Source organism: Leguminivora glycinivorella, chromosome 14 (genome assembly GCF_023078275.1).
Source record: "Leguminivora glycinivorella isolate SPB_JAAS2020 chromosome 14, LegGlyc_1.1, whole genome shotgun sequence".
Classification (NCBI taxonomy): Eukaryota; Metazoa; Arthropoda; class Insecta; order Lepidoptera; family Tortricidae; genus Leguminivora; species Leguminivora glycinivorella.
The window spans coordinates 80,965-97,770 of NC_062984.1; the positions used below are offsets into that span (position 1 = coordinate 80,965).

General features: G+C 45.1%; 1 protein-coding gene across 2 annotated transcripts in view; it reads right to left on the reverse strand.

Moving 5' to 3' along the window:
* Positions 1 to 529: 529 nt before the first annotated feature.
* LOC125233237 (sodium-independent sulfate anion transporter) overlaps positions 530 to 16,806 on the reverse strand; it is a 30,289-nt gene continuing 14,012 nt past the window's right edge. For both annotated transcript variants that reach the window (XM_048139156.1, XM_048139157.1), the window contains exons 2-8: positions 7,945 to 8,027; positions 5,952 to 6,583; positions 4,885 to 5,056; positions 3,404 to 3,733; positions 3,187 to 3,327; positions 2,801 to 2,946; positions 530 to 2,552 (exon numbers count right to left, since the gene is read on the reverse strand). In XM_048139156.1, the coding sequence (XP_047995113.1) occupies positions 2,160 to 2,552; positions 2,801 to 2,946; positions 3,187 to 3,327; positions 3,404 to 3,733; positions 4,885 to 5,056; positions 5,952 to 6,583; positions 7,945 to 8,026 (1,896 nt within the window). In that variant the 5' untranslated portion in view covers position 8,027 and the 3' untranslated portion in view covers positions 530 to 2,159. The remainder of the gene's footprint in view (positions 2,553 to 2,800; positions 2,947 to 3,186; positions 3,328 to 3,403; positions 3,734 to 4,884; positions 5,057 to 5,951; positions 6,584 to 7,944; positions 8,028 to 16,806) is intronic.

Consider the following 16,806-nt stretch of genomic DNA (forward strand, 5'->3'; position numbering starts at 1 on the left):
CGTTGAATGCAGCAGACTCTGCTTCAGTGGTTTATAAAATAGTTAGGTCTTAGGTCTAATCGTAGTTTTAAAGACTGGGGATTGACGGTCGGTTTGACGAGTGACTTTGCCTGCTAAGCCGATGGTCCTGGGTTCGAATCCCGGTAAGGGCATTTATGTGTGATGAACACGGATATTTGTTTTCTATGTATTTATCTATGTAAATATAGTACAAGCTTTGCTTACTTTGGAGCTAGGCTTTGTTGATCTGTGTAAGTCCGTTTTCACATTATTCGATCCGATATCGGATGTCGGAAAGATTTCAATGGAAAAAATCCAAGATGGCGCCTATAATGTATGGGATATCGGTCAGACATCCGATATCGGATCGGATAATGTGAAAACGCACTAAGGTAATAATATTATTATTTATTTATTGGTTGTATGCTTTTGTTTTGCCCCATATCCTAGTTACTGAATACTCGTAGCGTTGTCGTTGTCGCGGTGCTCACAGGTCCAGGGAAGGGGTACGTCGGATGAATAAAACGACTTTTAAGTTTTGTAACCCTCATAGAGTTTATTAATTTGTTCTTAGAACACAACATTATACTATCCCGCACGCTAGGCGCGCTCCTCGCCGGCGCCGGCGCCGCCGCGGCTCCGCGGGGGTGGGGGGGGAGGGGAGGGGCGACAGCTATGTGGGGAGGGGCGTAATGGCGTCTCTTATCATAATAATATTAACGTCACTCCTGTCACTTATTTATTTAAATCATTACAAAATATAATTCGTAAATATCAATCAGTTTATACGACTTTATCCATTAGGTATATAATAAATTATCCTTCTGTGTTTTATTTACTACATATAAATCGATTAATAAAATATTTTCATCTGGTATATGTATATTGTACAGGTAGTTTACAGGTACTTGTAGATATGAGTAGTTATGTAGCAATGGTCCGGCGCCTGTCAGCTGCTGGTGGGAGGGGTGGGGGGCAGATCCTCACGGCGGTGAGGGGGAGGGGCGGCGCGGCACCGGCGCTGCCCTCTGTAGGCCGCTTAAAGCTTCACAACTTAACTTTACACTATGAACATTACATCCTAACTTGTACTATATTTATCTACAAAATAAATAATTTACGTTACAATATCATATCACACTGTAACAATGTTCGCTGCGCCCGCGCCGGCGACGCTGCGTCGCAGCTCCACGCGCTGCGTTACATTTCCACTCGACTGTTAGGTTTCCTTAGGTACTTAATTAGATTATAGACAACTGAGATCGAGTAGCCTAGCTGTCCTTCGTATAGACTGGCAGTTAAAACGAAAAAGAGTAACTGCAGATGCTTCCAACATTAAACTAAAGTAAACGTAGCAAAATAATTACACTGCACATCGTTTACTTAGGTGTATCGAATAAACTGACGCGACAGTCGAGCCGGGCGCGGGCTAACCTCCGCTACAATGATCGCTCGAGCCACATTCAGGTACATAACATATTATTATATTCTATGTATTAAGTACTCAAATTATATTGCTGTGATATTTTGCGTACCTGAATATGACCCCAGCCCGCACTAAGTGCGATGTATAAGACGATAGTAAATAGAGGATATTTAGCGACCACCAGCTGCAAAGTACCTCACGTACAACAGAAAAGGCAACGTCATTAATGTTGGCATGCGTTTCTCGTAACCATCTGTATTTAGGTATAAAATATAAATAGTACCTACGAAAGAATCTGTGGGTCATCAGGAACCGGTGGCCGCCACGTACATTTATCGATATATCTATGATAGAATGAGAGTTTATCAGTTACGAGCTAGAATCACAACGTGGCGCAAGGCGCGTTACTGTCTAAGTACGATCAGTCCGCCCGGGCGCGGGGCCCGGGCCGCTCCGCCTCAACACTTGTAACAAAATATATAATATAATATAATATAATATAATATATAGCTATCCATATACTCTCTGCCACTCTACCTACCGCCCGGGCGGGCCGGGCCCGCGCCGAGGCGCAACATTTTACATCGACGCTATCACGCGTCGATCGGTTCGGAGCTCACTCTAGGAAACGTATTTACAACGTCTAAATAATTAAAAAATGTAGTAACAATATATGTCTCTGCGTGTAAATATCAGTCACACCCGTGAATGTATCGTCGCCGGGTCTCGCGGGCTACACCTGGCCCGCGGGCAGCGTCTTGCGCGGCTGCAGGCGCTCGTCGGCGGCCAGCAGCCGGTCCAGCTCCTCGTCCTCGTAGAAGGTCACGAAGTGCTCCGGCTTGGCCACCGCCTCGAACAGCGAGCACACCGACGGCTTCACGTTGTAGAAGTACAGCGGCTGGCGGCGCTCGTGGAAGTCGGCCGTCAGCTGCTGGATGGACTTGGCGGCCGTGAAGTCGGCGCTGTAGATGTGCGTGCACTCGAGCACCACGGGCAACGGGCCCGCGCCCGCTTCGCACGAGCCGGCGCCGGCGCTCTTCGTCACCAGCTTCTTCACGTAGTCCACGGACGGGAACATCAGGCAGCGGTCCGGCGTGATCATCAGGTACTCCACGCCGCGCTCCGTCTGCGAGTGCAACCACATAACAAACTCGCATTATTACAAACGATCTCTCATCTCTTTATATATTATGTACTCGTATCGACAAACTTGCCACATTATCCTGGTGGATATATACTCTTACTTAGTCTCGAAAAATATGCAATAATTTACGTTGCAGAGCGCAGATAGAAAACTACCCCGAGCCATAATTATTTAGTTGTTGACTCGGCTCTAGTACGGGAGCTCGGCGGCGCGGCCGGTTAGGGTCTCACCTTGAGCATCTCGACGGAGAACTTGGGGCGCGCGGCGTGGTAGAGGATGAAGATGATGTTGACGATGACGCCGGTGAGGATGCCCATCTCCACCGGCAGCGTGAGGCACAGCACGAACGTGCCGATGCCCGGGATCAGGTCCAGCTCTGGAACACCACACAACATAATATATCAACTACTGACAAACTTCAACATTCAATGCCTATGTATGGATTTTGTTTACAAATTAGATAACTAGTCTTACGCTTAGAGCGTCTTTACGCTTAAGCCACAATGTGTTACTGAATACTGATTAATTGAAATACCTAAGGCATAATACATATTTGTGCAGTAAAATGTATAACTCTTTTAAACCTATACTATTATTAGAGAGGAGCTGAACTGACTTTTAGCTCTCCACATGGGCTTGACGACGTGGTACTCCACCATGAAGACGATGGCGGAGATGATGACGGCCGCCAGCGCCGCCTTCGGGATGAACTCGAAGTACTGCGTGAAGAACTGCAGCGCCAGGATCACCATGATGCCTGCGGGCAGAGAGGACGCGAGGTTAGTGGGCGCCGACACACACACACCGGACACCAGGCTACCCGTGACACGTACCCGTGTAGAGGCCGTTGAAGGGCGTGCGCGCGCCGGAGCCGTTGGAGACGACGGAGCGCGCCAGCGAGCCGCCGCCCGGGTACGCGCCCATGAACGAGTTGGCGATGTTGGAGGTGCCGATGGCGATCATCTCCTGCGTCGCGTCGATGGTCTTGCCGTCCGAGAACGCCTTGCAGATGGCGATGTCCTCCAGCAGCACGATCAGCGGGATCACGATGATGCCGGAGCCCATCTCCGAGATCATCTCGAGGAAGTCGGCCGTCGAGTTGTCGGCGCGCACGTAGCTCACCGGCGGCAGCGCCGGCACCGGCACGCCGGACGGGATCGAGCCTGCACACACACACGCACACACGGTTACGTCTAGCCATCGTCTCGGCTCGACCTCACACCTCAACAATAAGTAGGGGTCGGTTGCGTCGCATACAATCTTGGTGGTTGTGCTTCCTCGGGATATAAATTACTGCAAGATTCTGGCGGACTAAGATTATAGGCGATGTGGTGCAACCGGCCGTTTACAGAACTAGCGCCGCGGCGAGATGGATGGAGGAAGAAGGCGGACTACCGGCGCTACGCTACTCTACTGCAGGGAGGTATCGTGATGGTGAGATGAGGCTGATCAGGTGATTTACTAACCGCCTCTCACGTTATCAGCTGACAGCATAAAAAGAAATAAAACATCAGTTATTTTGATTGATATCTATTCATAAGAAATGTCTTCTATGGTGGGGAGGCCTAAGACGTACCTAAATGTTTTATAATCTAGGTAAATCATTCTCGATCGAGTGAACTTTATGCAATCGTTTAACCAACCGTATGAGACTATTGAGCTAATCCGAAAGGTTAGGTAACGCAGCCAGCGCTAAACATGGACACGATTACGTAAAGTTCGCGACAGACAATCGAATGATGATATATATCGGCCTCAGCCTACTTTGAGACCGATTTGTTCTTAACGGTACTCTGTTGCTTAACGTTATATCGTATGTTTTTTTAGTAAACAAATACGCGTCAAAATGCTGCGGTCTGTCTGAATAATTAGATCTTTAAAACTACGCAACGGATTCTGATGTGGTAGATTAGTGGTTAGAGTAATTCAAGAGGGAGGTATATATATGTATAATGCCCGTGTGAATCCGGGGCGGGTAGCTAGTTGCTTTATATATTTGCTAAATAGTCGTACATCTAAATATTTTTCAAACTAGCATATTTATCTTCATAATTTGTAAAAAATAAATTGATTGAGAGTGAAGTCTAATTGTGAATACAAGCAGAGCCATCTCTCGGGGATAAACGTAACTATAGTTCTTAAAAAGTCAGTACTACCAGCGCAATCTGTCGTCAAGTAGTAGTATAAGTTGCGTTTAGGACGTTTAACAATAGTTTTCATGCAATGGGTAGTGGGTACCATTTCCAGGCCAGTCGAAGGGTGGCGTATCCCTCGTCCTCTACTAGGAAGGGTGTAGTGTAGTGAGGTAGCTCACCCATGAGGCGCACGGGCGCGGCGCCTTGCGTGGCCACGAACCAGAAGCCGAGCGCGCCGGAGGCGACGACGACGACGGCGTTGCGGCACGTGCCCAGCAGCCAGCAGCAGCGCGTCACCCAGCGCTGGCGCGCGTTGGGCGCCGCGCCGCCCAGCTTCACCATGCCGATGCGCTGCGGGAGCGAGACAACACAACCATCATCACGTGCACCTCTCTCACCTCTTACCGCCGCGCCCCCGCCCCGCACGTTCTAATAATATCAAGTGCGGTAGATATCACAAAATCAAAACGCTTTGTTTCAACTAAAATTAAATAAATAATTAATTATCTGAATTAGGTACAAACTAACGAGTGGCGCTAACCTTTAAAATAAATAACTATGCCAGAAACCTTTTAAAGTAAGTTACCTACATCAATCTAGCACTATGATTCAAACGATACCTAGGTAAACACACTTAATATCAGAATAAGAATATATTTCTCCAATATTTAATGTTTAATCTTTGAATTCGTGCTTATTAACGGTATAAAATATACTGGCTTGAGGAAAATAAACATACAGATTACACCATCTAGCAACAAACAGTGGACACCTCTGAGCGTTTCAAATGCTTTGACTTCGGTGGCAGCATTATTATCCTAATCCCGTAAGAGCAGCATGAGTTTTATTCTGCGATTCCGCGACTTATTTTTCTTTTGAAATCATGTTATGTGACTCTTTCACGGGTTTGAAGTAACAATGTTGCAGCTATGTCGAAACGCTTGGAGAAATGCCCTCTACTTGTCGCTAGATGGCGTAACCTGTCTGATTATTTTCCTATTTTCTATCGCTATAAGCAAGAAACAAAATTGCTTTATCAATAAATTGTTCAATTTAACAGTAAATTTCTTCGTACATTGTCTTCTAGCTTTAGGCCAGGCGGACCAGGTTAATTCAGCACGATATTTGCAAAGACGAAACGTGACAATTATGACACTCGTGGTCACTTTTTTCTGGTCGAGCCTTCAAAGTTAGTATAGAGTGAGGTGAGTTTAGTAATAGTAAGAAGAATGTTGATTGAACTCACCCGCATGGAGAGCAGCAGCGCGATGCAGAGGAAGCCGAGCACGGGGTCCCAGAGCGCGGCGCCGTGCAGGTTGCGGAACACCGAGATCCACTGCTGCAGAAACGTGGTGCCCGTCACGCTGATGGCGAACAGGTCCTTGACCTGGCTCGTGGCGATCATCAGCGCCACGGCCGACGTGAAGCCCGACGACACCGGGCCCGAGACGAAGTCGATCAGGAACCCCAGCCCCAGCACGCCCATCAGCAGCTCCACCAGCCCCGACAGCATGCACAGCAGGATCGCCTTCTCGATCACGCCGTTGGCCACCTGCCACGTGAGCAGCGACGCGATGGCGGTGGGCCCGGCGGGCACGGCGCGGCAGCCGCCCAGCACGATGTACACGAAGCAGCCGATGAAGGAGCCGTAGAGGCCGTGCTGCGGCGGCAGGCCCGCGATGTTGGAGTAGGCGAGCGACTGCGGGATGACGGTGAGTCCCACGGTGACGCCGGCGATGAGGTCGCCTAGCGCGTCCTGGCTGGAGTAGCGCGGCAGCCAGTGCGACACTGGCACGCGCTTGTGCAGCGTCTTGCGGTTCAGGCGCCGCCGCACCGCCGCGCGCCATCCGCCACAAGACTTCTCCGAGCCCGCGTTCACTGTCAAAGTAACAACCAGAAGCATCAGCGAGCGATCCTTTACTTTAAAAATATCTTATTACAATTATATGTATTTCCACAGAGACAGAATTCGATAGTTAACTCAATATAATGAAGTAGAAAACGTAATGGGATACTGTCGAGGTTTCTTTAAATTTCCTATTTAAGTACTTATTAAAGTTTTCGAGAAAAATAATATCTCTTCCAATCTCTACATACATGTAAATGTAGAGAGGTTATTTTTCTTTACCTTCAAACATCTGGTGTTTATCAAAGATTTTATAGCTCGTATTTTGCAATATATTGTGGAGAAGGGTTCGGCAGCGCTGGTGCGAACCGCCGGTTTAGTCACATGCAACTCACTCTCGTCGTCCCGCGCCCGTCCTGCGACTCCCGCGAGACGAGCGCGTCGTGCCGGCAGTGTGGCAACCTCTCATTGTACGCCGGCCGCGCGTTACACTTCCCGTGCCGTAAACAAAACATGTTCTAATCGACTTCGGTTTCACCGAACAATTATCTAGGCAATCAATTGAGTAAACGTGCACGTTCAGTCAGCCTCGAAAGTGACTAGGTATTGTATATGTATTTGTATGTATACCTATTTAAATTTAGTGTTACCAACCTAAAAATAGAGCGAGTGTTAGAGAGCGTATCAAGTCTTGCAACAGCTGCCATCGCTTAAGCGAGTCGGGGACGAACCAGTATAAGTTAGATCGAGTGAATCGGGGCACATGCGAGCGCGCGCCTCGCGCCTGCAGCCGCTGGCTGTTGCAATCACATTCCAGATCAGTAAAAGTGGCAAGGCCGCCGGCGGAGGCTGCGCGCTGCGCGCCGTCCGCGCCGCCGCCGCCGCCGCCGCCGCCGCCGCCGCCGCGTGGAGCGCAGCGCGCGCCCACCGGCCCTGAACTTGACCGCTGCTTGTTAATGTACGGCCACGCGCCACGCTCGCGACTTACGTACGTGCGGTCTGCGGCCATAGGCCTGATATTTGGCAGTTAGCGTGTCGGGATTGTCATCAGGACGCGATCGATGATAGTTGTATAAGGTTATGGCAAAGCCGGAGATGTTAGAAGCGTCTACTGGGTAGACAGCCAGCGATGACGTGTGTAGCGTGTGAGAGGGAGGGTACTCACGTATGTAGTCGTTGCTGGCGGTGTTGTCGCCGCCGAGGACGCGTCGCGTCGCGGCAGGAGATGTTAGAAGCATGTCTACGAGGTGCACGGTCAGGTGTAGGAGAGGGTACTCACGTATGTAGTCGTTGCTGGCGGTGTTGTCGCCGCCGAGGACGCGTCGCGTCGCGGCAGGAGATGTTAGAAGCGTGTCTACGAGCTGCACGGTCAGGTGTAGGAGAGGGTACTCACGTATGTAGTCATTGCTGGCGGTCTTGTCGTCGGGCGCGGGCAGAGAGCCCGAGGACGCGTTGTGCTTGCGTCGCGGAATCATCCTGAAATAGAAGGTCGGCGCATGAGTATATGTGCTAATCAATTTCATAGTCTATAACGAGCCATGTCGTAAGTATACCTACGAGTATATTCAGGAATATAGGTAACGTTAAAAAAAAACAGGACAGTCTAGTTAGTAAACAAATTACACAATACACCGGCAAACCATTCTGCTAGCTGGTAGAAGAATGGGTTTACCATGAGACATAATGGTGACATCTTGTTGGCTTCTGGAGACATGGTGGTATACCTGACACTTATTGTAATAAGTATCCATTAAGTTCATAGTTATATTAGGTCATTAAGTTCTCTAAAATGTTTCATTCAAAATAAGGGTAAGTACACTCTAAAAAATGAAGACCAACTAAGAGCAGTTTTCTCTTAGTTGACATTAAGTTAATCACTACAATTACGATCTTATACAATTCAAATAAAGCTGATTACTAAAAACAACAAGGGAATGTATGATTGAACTAATTACTTAGGTGTTTTGTTATTCCTAACCATTGTACACCTTGAATCAATTATTAACTTGTTAGGCATAACTATGTAACATAGGTTGATTCAATCCTTAGTTGAACTTACTAAGGTAATTTAGTTAGCATAATTATTTTTCATGGAATTATTGAACAAGATCTTAATCGATTCAGTTACGTTGCAAAAGTAAGAGCAATCAAAATTACCTTATTTGATTTGTCTAAGATCTTATCAGGCTCGTATGGAATCAAGATGCTTGACTACGACTATCAAAATATTGATAGGAGTAACCAATTTTTTTTTAGAGTGTAGTAGGTGCCTACAGTTTGTAGTTTGTACCATGTACAAACATGCACGGTCCGTGCGAAATTTCAAATATAGGTACTTGTACTAATATGTATTCTGTGATATAGGTTCGAACTAATATTGTAGTCGTTACTTGAAATTAGGATAAATAAATTTGACCTTCTTAGAGTTCTGAGGAATAATATAATAGCATATTTATGATTGTAAACTGACAGTGTATGATTAATACCAATAAAATTCTATCTATCTATTTATCTATCAAAGTCTTCGAGTCGGATTTAACCGAGTTCAAAGTTGGTATGCAGCGACGAAGCTTAGAACAATAATAGGAGCTGCGTGACGTGGGTTTAATAGTGTATGTCAATGTGAGTGGCGCTATCGCTATCTCCGTAATGAGTTGGTCGGCTGCAGGTGGCGGTGGCGCGGAGCTAATCACCGCAGGGTGGGGCTGGGGGCCGGGGGCCGCGGGCCGCGAGTACGTCGCGGCGCGTATTAGCGGAATGAGATTCGACAATTAAACGCCATCGCCACCGGCAGGAACTACCCTCCCTTCACACCTCGCATGGAAATATGTATCACTCTAGCGTGCTAGGCTCGATGGACTTAGTTTAGTAATGTACCTCTACACTACACGTTTTCATTTTAGTTAATTTGGTGGTGATTAACATAGATTTCATAGCCATAACAACAAAATCATACAATCACGCCTGTATACCATAAAGGGGTAGGCAGAGCACATAAAACTACTCAAGTTTCAGTGCCACTCCTGGCAATTTTATTAAGAGGTTAATAGAAAACGCAATTGTGACATGGCAGTGACAGCTAGGTTGCTATTGCCAGCCTCTCGCCTGCGCCATATAGATTATTGTTTTCTTTCTTATTGGATGGTAATTGGTATAAAGGATAGTTAAGTGTGGAGGAGACAAGACATACATACACAGTATGCATATAATAAGTTCGAGCAACATGCGTGTTGAGTGTATTGGCAGTGTCAGCGGCGGTTAAGCGTGGACCCGCTCGGTTGCGCAATCTGCTCACTTGATTACGACGAGGTAATTAAACGACAACGGCTCCTTGTGCGAGTCACGGGACCTTCGTGGGGGGGTCCGTCCCCCGGGGGAGGGGGGAGCTGTCTGCACCGAAGCTTATCTCGCTTTGATGCCTACATCACGACCGACAGTACTACACTATAGACTAGTGTAGCCGGTGGTCAGACTCGACTGGCAGTGGAAGTACGACGTAGGTGATTAAGCATCGTAAGATTCAAAAATTATGATCATGTTCGTAATAATTATGTACTTATCAATAAAACGCTACAGAATACTAAGTTGGTCTGATATGAGCGGCGCTGAGATCTTCATTATTCAATCAGACTTCAAAAATACCATTTTCAGAAGACTTTGTTTAGCAACAAGGATATGTTAATATATTATTAATATATTAGCATATATTACAACGAGATACGTCCACTGGCTAGCTCACAAAGTGTAGTTGGCGACGCTCTTATAAACTTTCGCAATCTATTATATTTTCAGCTCGATTTCAGTGTCAAAATATGTATTCAACGTTTATTTGAGGTCGCTACTACCGGGCGGTGTTGCAGACAATTGTCAAATCCAAAGCCTGAACCACCCTGAACTCAACCTAACGAGGGCTCGGACGCCTTTGTTTAGCTATTTCACTGCTGACAGAATTTTATCTATTGTGCATCTTATTCTGAGAACGAACAGTCAATTTTTTTATAGTGGTCACCTAGTCGCTTTAACGTGAAGGGTTAATCCGTTATTGTGCCGTCCAGGGTGGATGGCGATTGGCGATGGCGGGTAGCAAGAGCAGGGAGGAGGTCGGGTCGGAATGCGGGCCCACGCCGACGGTGAACGGAGCGGGTAAGTAATACCATAACCAATGCTACAATAGATGCCGGGTGTTTACAGACACCGCTCGCCACCGGCACCGGCAGGCTGGGGTCGGGAGCCCGCACAGGTAGGCCGCCGCCGCCGCCGCCGCCGCCCCGCAGGTAACCCGGTGTTTTTTCGAGTATAAATATCTCCGTAGAGGGAATCCCCGAGCGCAGGTACCGTATTTCGTATCGTGTCTTGGTCCAAGACACTTGGATTATATTTTTTCCCCATGATTCTTAGGCCGTTTTCACACTATCCGATCCGATATCGCATTGCTCCAAATCAGTGAAGTATGATTTTGTACCAAAAAATATTTAAAAAATGTTTTAATTATATTTAATATTTAATAATTCCAAATATTATATTGTAAAATTAAAATAACGAGCATAAAAAATACTCAGAGTGTCAGGCAAAATAAATAATTTTACATTTAACTATACTACTAAAATATGAAAAAAACTAGTATCCGCAATTCGGACCGCGCGATGCATTACAACCTTTTTATTTAACCCCCGCGCAAAAACGACGGTGTGTTATAAGTTTGACGTGTCTGTCTGTGTGTATGTCGTTTTCCCGAAACTCAATAACCAGAAGAACGGTTGCCAACTTTATGATTTGACAACCAATTTGTTAACCACCTTTTGATAAATCCGGTGCTACGTGACATCGAAAAGTCATTTTCTCTAATATCATTTTATAGAAACTCAATAACCAGAAGAACGGTTGCCAATCTTATCATTTGACAACCGTTTCGTTAACCACCTTTTCATAAATCCGATGCTACGCGACATCGAAATGTCATTTTCCCTAATATAATTTTATAGAAACATTACAAAATCGGATCGGATAATGTGAAAACGGCCTTACACGTGTTTAAATAATGAATAATCAATAAAATAATACCTACTAAAATAAAGGTATTATTGACATAGGTACTTACTGGCTGATAAGTACCTACCTACTTACTTTTATTATAATTTAAGACACTGCTGAAAATAGTCGATTATTAAGAAATCGATAATTGACTAATGAATGGGCAATGTTTGTGAGCGGTGGAACCCCCACATTATGTCAATTACGGCAGTAAGTTAGCCGTAACAATGGCAATTACGAGTTCCCAGAGAGCGGCCGATTAGAGTTGCACCAGCGCCACCAGCGCCAGCGCCGGCGCTGTTTGCTTTGTACCTACTTGTTGTCGCCAACATTTATTCATAATCGAGTCATGATCATCGCGCGGCTTGTAATGGCTCGACATTTGACGCCATTAACAGCCAACTATTAGGATTTAGTGTGTCACTATGTATTTGGGACGACGCGGAAAATTCGGAAATATACATTTATAACATAATCTGTTTAAATATCACCTCCGTATATGTTATAATTGATGTTTTTGCTTATTAAGTATATATTCTGCTTATACATAGTGGACATTCAAGGTACCCATATAAAGAAATCCTAGATAGATAGACATCGGTGACAGATTGGAACGATGATTGCATAAACGGTGAGGTGGATGAACCACGACGAATGTGACTGCCTTCCTCCTCCGTGCAAACACCCAATCTTTAAACTATCCGTTTTTTTACTTTGTAGTGAGATTATGGATCCATTATGGATGGATGTTCGGCGTCGGCGTCGGCACGCAGTCGCGAGCAGCGTCGCGGGTCATCGCACACGTCAGCGTCACTGACTAGCTTAATGCCCCGATTCTCATTATCTAACGATTAACGCGATGACTGACAATCCTTTAACGAAGCAGGTTCGTAGTTAATAACGATGACTCGCTCTGCAAGAGCGACCGCTTTCGTCGCACAGTAACTAACCGGGCAATTTTAACTTGCACTGACATCACTAGGACATCTCAGAAGGTGTCATTCTGATATTGCGTATTTCGCTCGTGCCGCTGATGAGTGAATGAATGGCATCTTTCAGATATATCGTTCCGATGTCGGCGTACGTTGGAATGGGCTGCCAATCTGCAGAGCCGCAAGCGCGACCGATGCAGGCAATGAAGCGTGCCCGTGCCCGCCGATAACATCGACTCGATTGACTCTAATGCAGCGTAATATGTAAACAACTACCTGTTAAATATCGCGTGTAAACATTACACTTTTAGCAACAATGGCGTAGTAGCACTCCTATGACAAATGGTGAACTTGGGTAAATATCAAATATTTATAATTTTGTCTCACTGCTCGGAGTGCTCGGCGTATTGTGAATAACGCATAATCTAATAAGATATGGCCATGAGGTTGACCGACTAGTGCACCACAGCCTTTCCTGCCAACGAAGCGCTGGCCGCTTCTCGAGGTATGCTGTCCTCAACGACGTGATCCGCTGGTTTCTTGCGTCAGTTAATATGCCGGCCCTTTTAGAGCCGACCGGCATATCAAGGACGGACGGTAAGAGACCGGATGGAATGTCGTTGGTTCCGTGGAGTATGGGACGGATGCTGGTTTGGGACGCAACGTGCGTTGACACACTGGCCCCGTCTCATCTCCACTGAACCTCTGTGAGGGCAGCGGCAGCAGCAGAGGCGGCCGAGAAAATGAAGGTAGGAAAATACAGCGGTCTCGGTCAGCGGTTTTTATTCCATTCGGTGTCGAGACCCTTGGTTCGTGGGGCCCAGGCGTGGCGCTCTGAGTCTCTTCATGGACTTATCGAAGAGACTAAGAGACGCCACCGGCGACCGAAGAGCTGGCAGCTTCCTCGCTCAGCGTATTAGCTTGACAATCCAGCGAGGAAGTGCTGCCAGCGTCTTCGGTACTATGCCACAGGGGCCGTTTTTAGATTTATTTTAGTTTCATTTTAGATTTATTTCGTTTAATTTTATTTTTAGTTTAATTTTAGATTTAAGAGGATACGGTATCGAAAATGCTAAAATGGAAAGGAGCCCCCCTTTCAACTTGGGAATTTTAGTTAAATATACAACTGTTATTAACTAGATTTATCGAAAAAAAAATTGTTCATTAAGAACAACTCAGTCAAAAGATATTTCAAAAAAATCTTTAAAATCGAGGTTCCGCGCTCTCGACTCTTTCCTCCTTCAAAACTTAATCAATCGGAACGAAATTTGAGAATCTGAATAACAATGAAATAATCTATGTCGGACCGTTTAGCTTTTTTGGTTAATTGTTACCAATCTTGAGTATCACACCTTTTTTTGCGCCACAATAAAAAAGGCCGTTTTTGGAAAATTTTGATTGGCTCTAGAATATTTAAAAAGCAGAATATCAAAAAAATCAAAACGGTCCGACACAGATAAAAATAATAACAATCTGTGTTGAAAAAATCATTGCTCTATCTTCAAAAACCAGGGAGGAAATAGTCGAGAGCGTTTGTATGGAGAATTGACCCCTACCGTATCGTCTTAATAGTTTAGTTTTATTTTAAGATAATATTATGTTCTCTAATTTAAATTAACAAATAAGATATTAAACGAGTAAAATATTGACGGTGGTTGAGAACTTGAGAAATATTATGTCTGTTCATGGGCTTAATAATATTTCCATTCATATACATAATACTTTTAGATGTTTAGAAGTATTCGTCAAACCTACATTAGATAGCACCTTAGGGCTGGCCTTAGTCCGTTTTCACATTATCCGATCCGATATCGGATGTCGGAAGGATTTCAATGGAAAAAATCCAAGATGGCGACTTAATGTATGGGATATCGGTCCGACATCCGATATCGGATCGGATAATGTGAAAACGCACTTAGATGTTAGATAGTGGCAATCCCCAGGCCTCCTTGCGATGTCCGCACGCGGGCGCGGGCGCGGTCGCGGGCGCGGTCGCGGGCGCGGGTCGCAGAACACTGCGGATCGCGGGATGGCCGGCTCCGGCTGTGCAAACACCGGCGCTCCGACAACTCTATTTGCGTTCGCACTTGAGCAAGCACCGATGAGTAACTTCATTACACTATTAAAACAAGCCTACTGCCACAATACATTATGCGTAAGTAAATGCTTGTTGACAACGGGATCCTGTTTACCAGAAACACGGTTCAAGGAAGGTAAAGTATGTAGTACAACAATTTCCTATTATTTGTAAGTTTTTTGCATTACAATGAAAGAATAACGGTTGGGTGTGATCGTTTCGGGCAGAGTATTCCGTGGTTAGGTTACTCGTATGTTAGCTTTGTGCGAGCCGGCTCGTGTAGCCCGTGTAGGCGAGTGCGCCGGCGCGCGGCGGTGTCGTGTCGTGTCGACTGTCGGGCCAAGAGTACATGTTTGGACAGGGCGGCCAATATTTGCTCGAGACACGTAAGGGGTCGTTCGTATTCTCGATCCGCCATTGGTCTTGGCTTGGCATTCCTCGACGATGTTGTATAGGTAAGTACACGCAACGCGACATGATTGACAAACATTAAGTACCTACTTGATAGATATTTTTAGGGTTCTGTACCGAAAAGTACAAAAGGAACCTTTATGGAGCGACTCTGTTTGTCCGTTTGTCACAGTTCTAAATATCTCGAGAACTAGTACTTGTGCTGTTTGCTGTTTTCTTCGAGATAAACTTTGTTACCAAATGTTTTTAACCCCCGACGCAAAAACGACGGGGTGTTATAAGTTTGACGTGTTTGTCTGTCTGTTTGTCAGTCTGTCTATCTGTTTGTTTGTCTGTGGCATCTTAACTCCCGAACGGATGAACCGATTTAGATTCAGTTTTTTTTGTCTGAAAGCTGAGTTAGTCGGGAGTGTTCTTAGCCACGTTTCATGAAAATCGGTCTACTATGTCGCAGTCGGGGGTTTTTTCAAAATCTTTATTTTGTGGTTAGGTTAGTTATAGTGTTCGATTAATCCATTATAACATTTTGGAAAAGCTGTTTTGATTAAAAATAAAAATTAACTATGCTAAAATTGCTGGATGTGATGTGATATTAGGATTATTGCGAGTGCAGGCAGCTGACCGCTGCAGCTAGTACCCGAGATGTGTGTCAGCAGAGCGGGCCTGCCGACTCCTCCCTGCCAAACGCCACTTTCTCTGACTGAATGTAATCAGTGTCCTGCATTGTTTCCGCGCGGAGCCGAGCTCGAGGTGAGTGCCGCGCCGGAGGAGTGTTCCCGCGCGGGACGGCGCGGGGGAGGGGGAAGGGGCGCGGTGACGTCACGCGCAGCCGGCGGGACTCGCGGAACTTCAAGGTCTGCCCGGGCCCCATTTAATAAACATTACAATTCAACAATTTTGTAAAAAAGTGACATATTTGTAAAGTTTTGCTACAAGTGCTGTTTAATAAAACCTACAAATAAGTAAGAAACCTACAATTAGAAAACGTACAATTGTAACGATTGTAAAAGCCGTTTAATAAACATTTAAATATGTAAAAAACGCCTGTAGTTTACAATGACAATATTGTACTCACAAATTTGTAATAGTAACTTACAATTTACATAAAATGTAAATTTTCAACAAGTTCCCAATAATTTGGTTTACTGTTTAACATTAAGTATGGAAATCAACAACAAAATTAAAATTTTATCTCTCATTTACGTAAATAAGGATATTTGATTTGGTCTGTATAGTGAAAAATTAAACACACGAGATTAAAATAAAGAAATGAAAAGAGATTGCCGAGCAACTGAAATCTTTAAATATGTATAAAAAAAGGCTAGAAATTCACTCATGTGTATCTGCTACCACATGATATTGAGAGCCACAGCTCATCCAGTGCAACGCACACAAAATCTGTTCAGTGGGTGAAAGAGCTGCATTTCTATTAGTCTCACTTTGAAGATAATGTATCCTATTACGAAAGAATCGTCGATATTCATAATCTTCCCATTACTGTCACTACTAGTTGTTAGAACCATATTTTTTGATTATGCAGATCGTAAAGCACACTTCAAACCGAGTTTTGAGTTGACACAGCATTAATCTCCTGTCAGAATTGTATTACAATTTACATAATATGTAAACTTGTAATTACAATTATGTGTTCAATAAAGCACATTTCCTTACAAAATTGTTAAAAATCACCTGTCAAGTGAAAATGTTTATTGAACAGTAATATGTAAAATTGTAGCTTAACTCCTACAATTATGTAAATTTTCCACTATGACAAATTTGTAACTTGTAATTTTTATTGAACAGA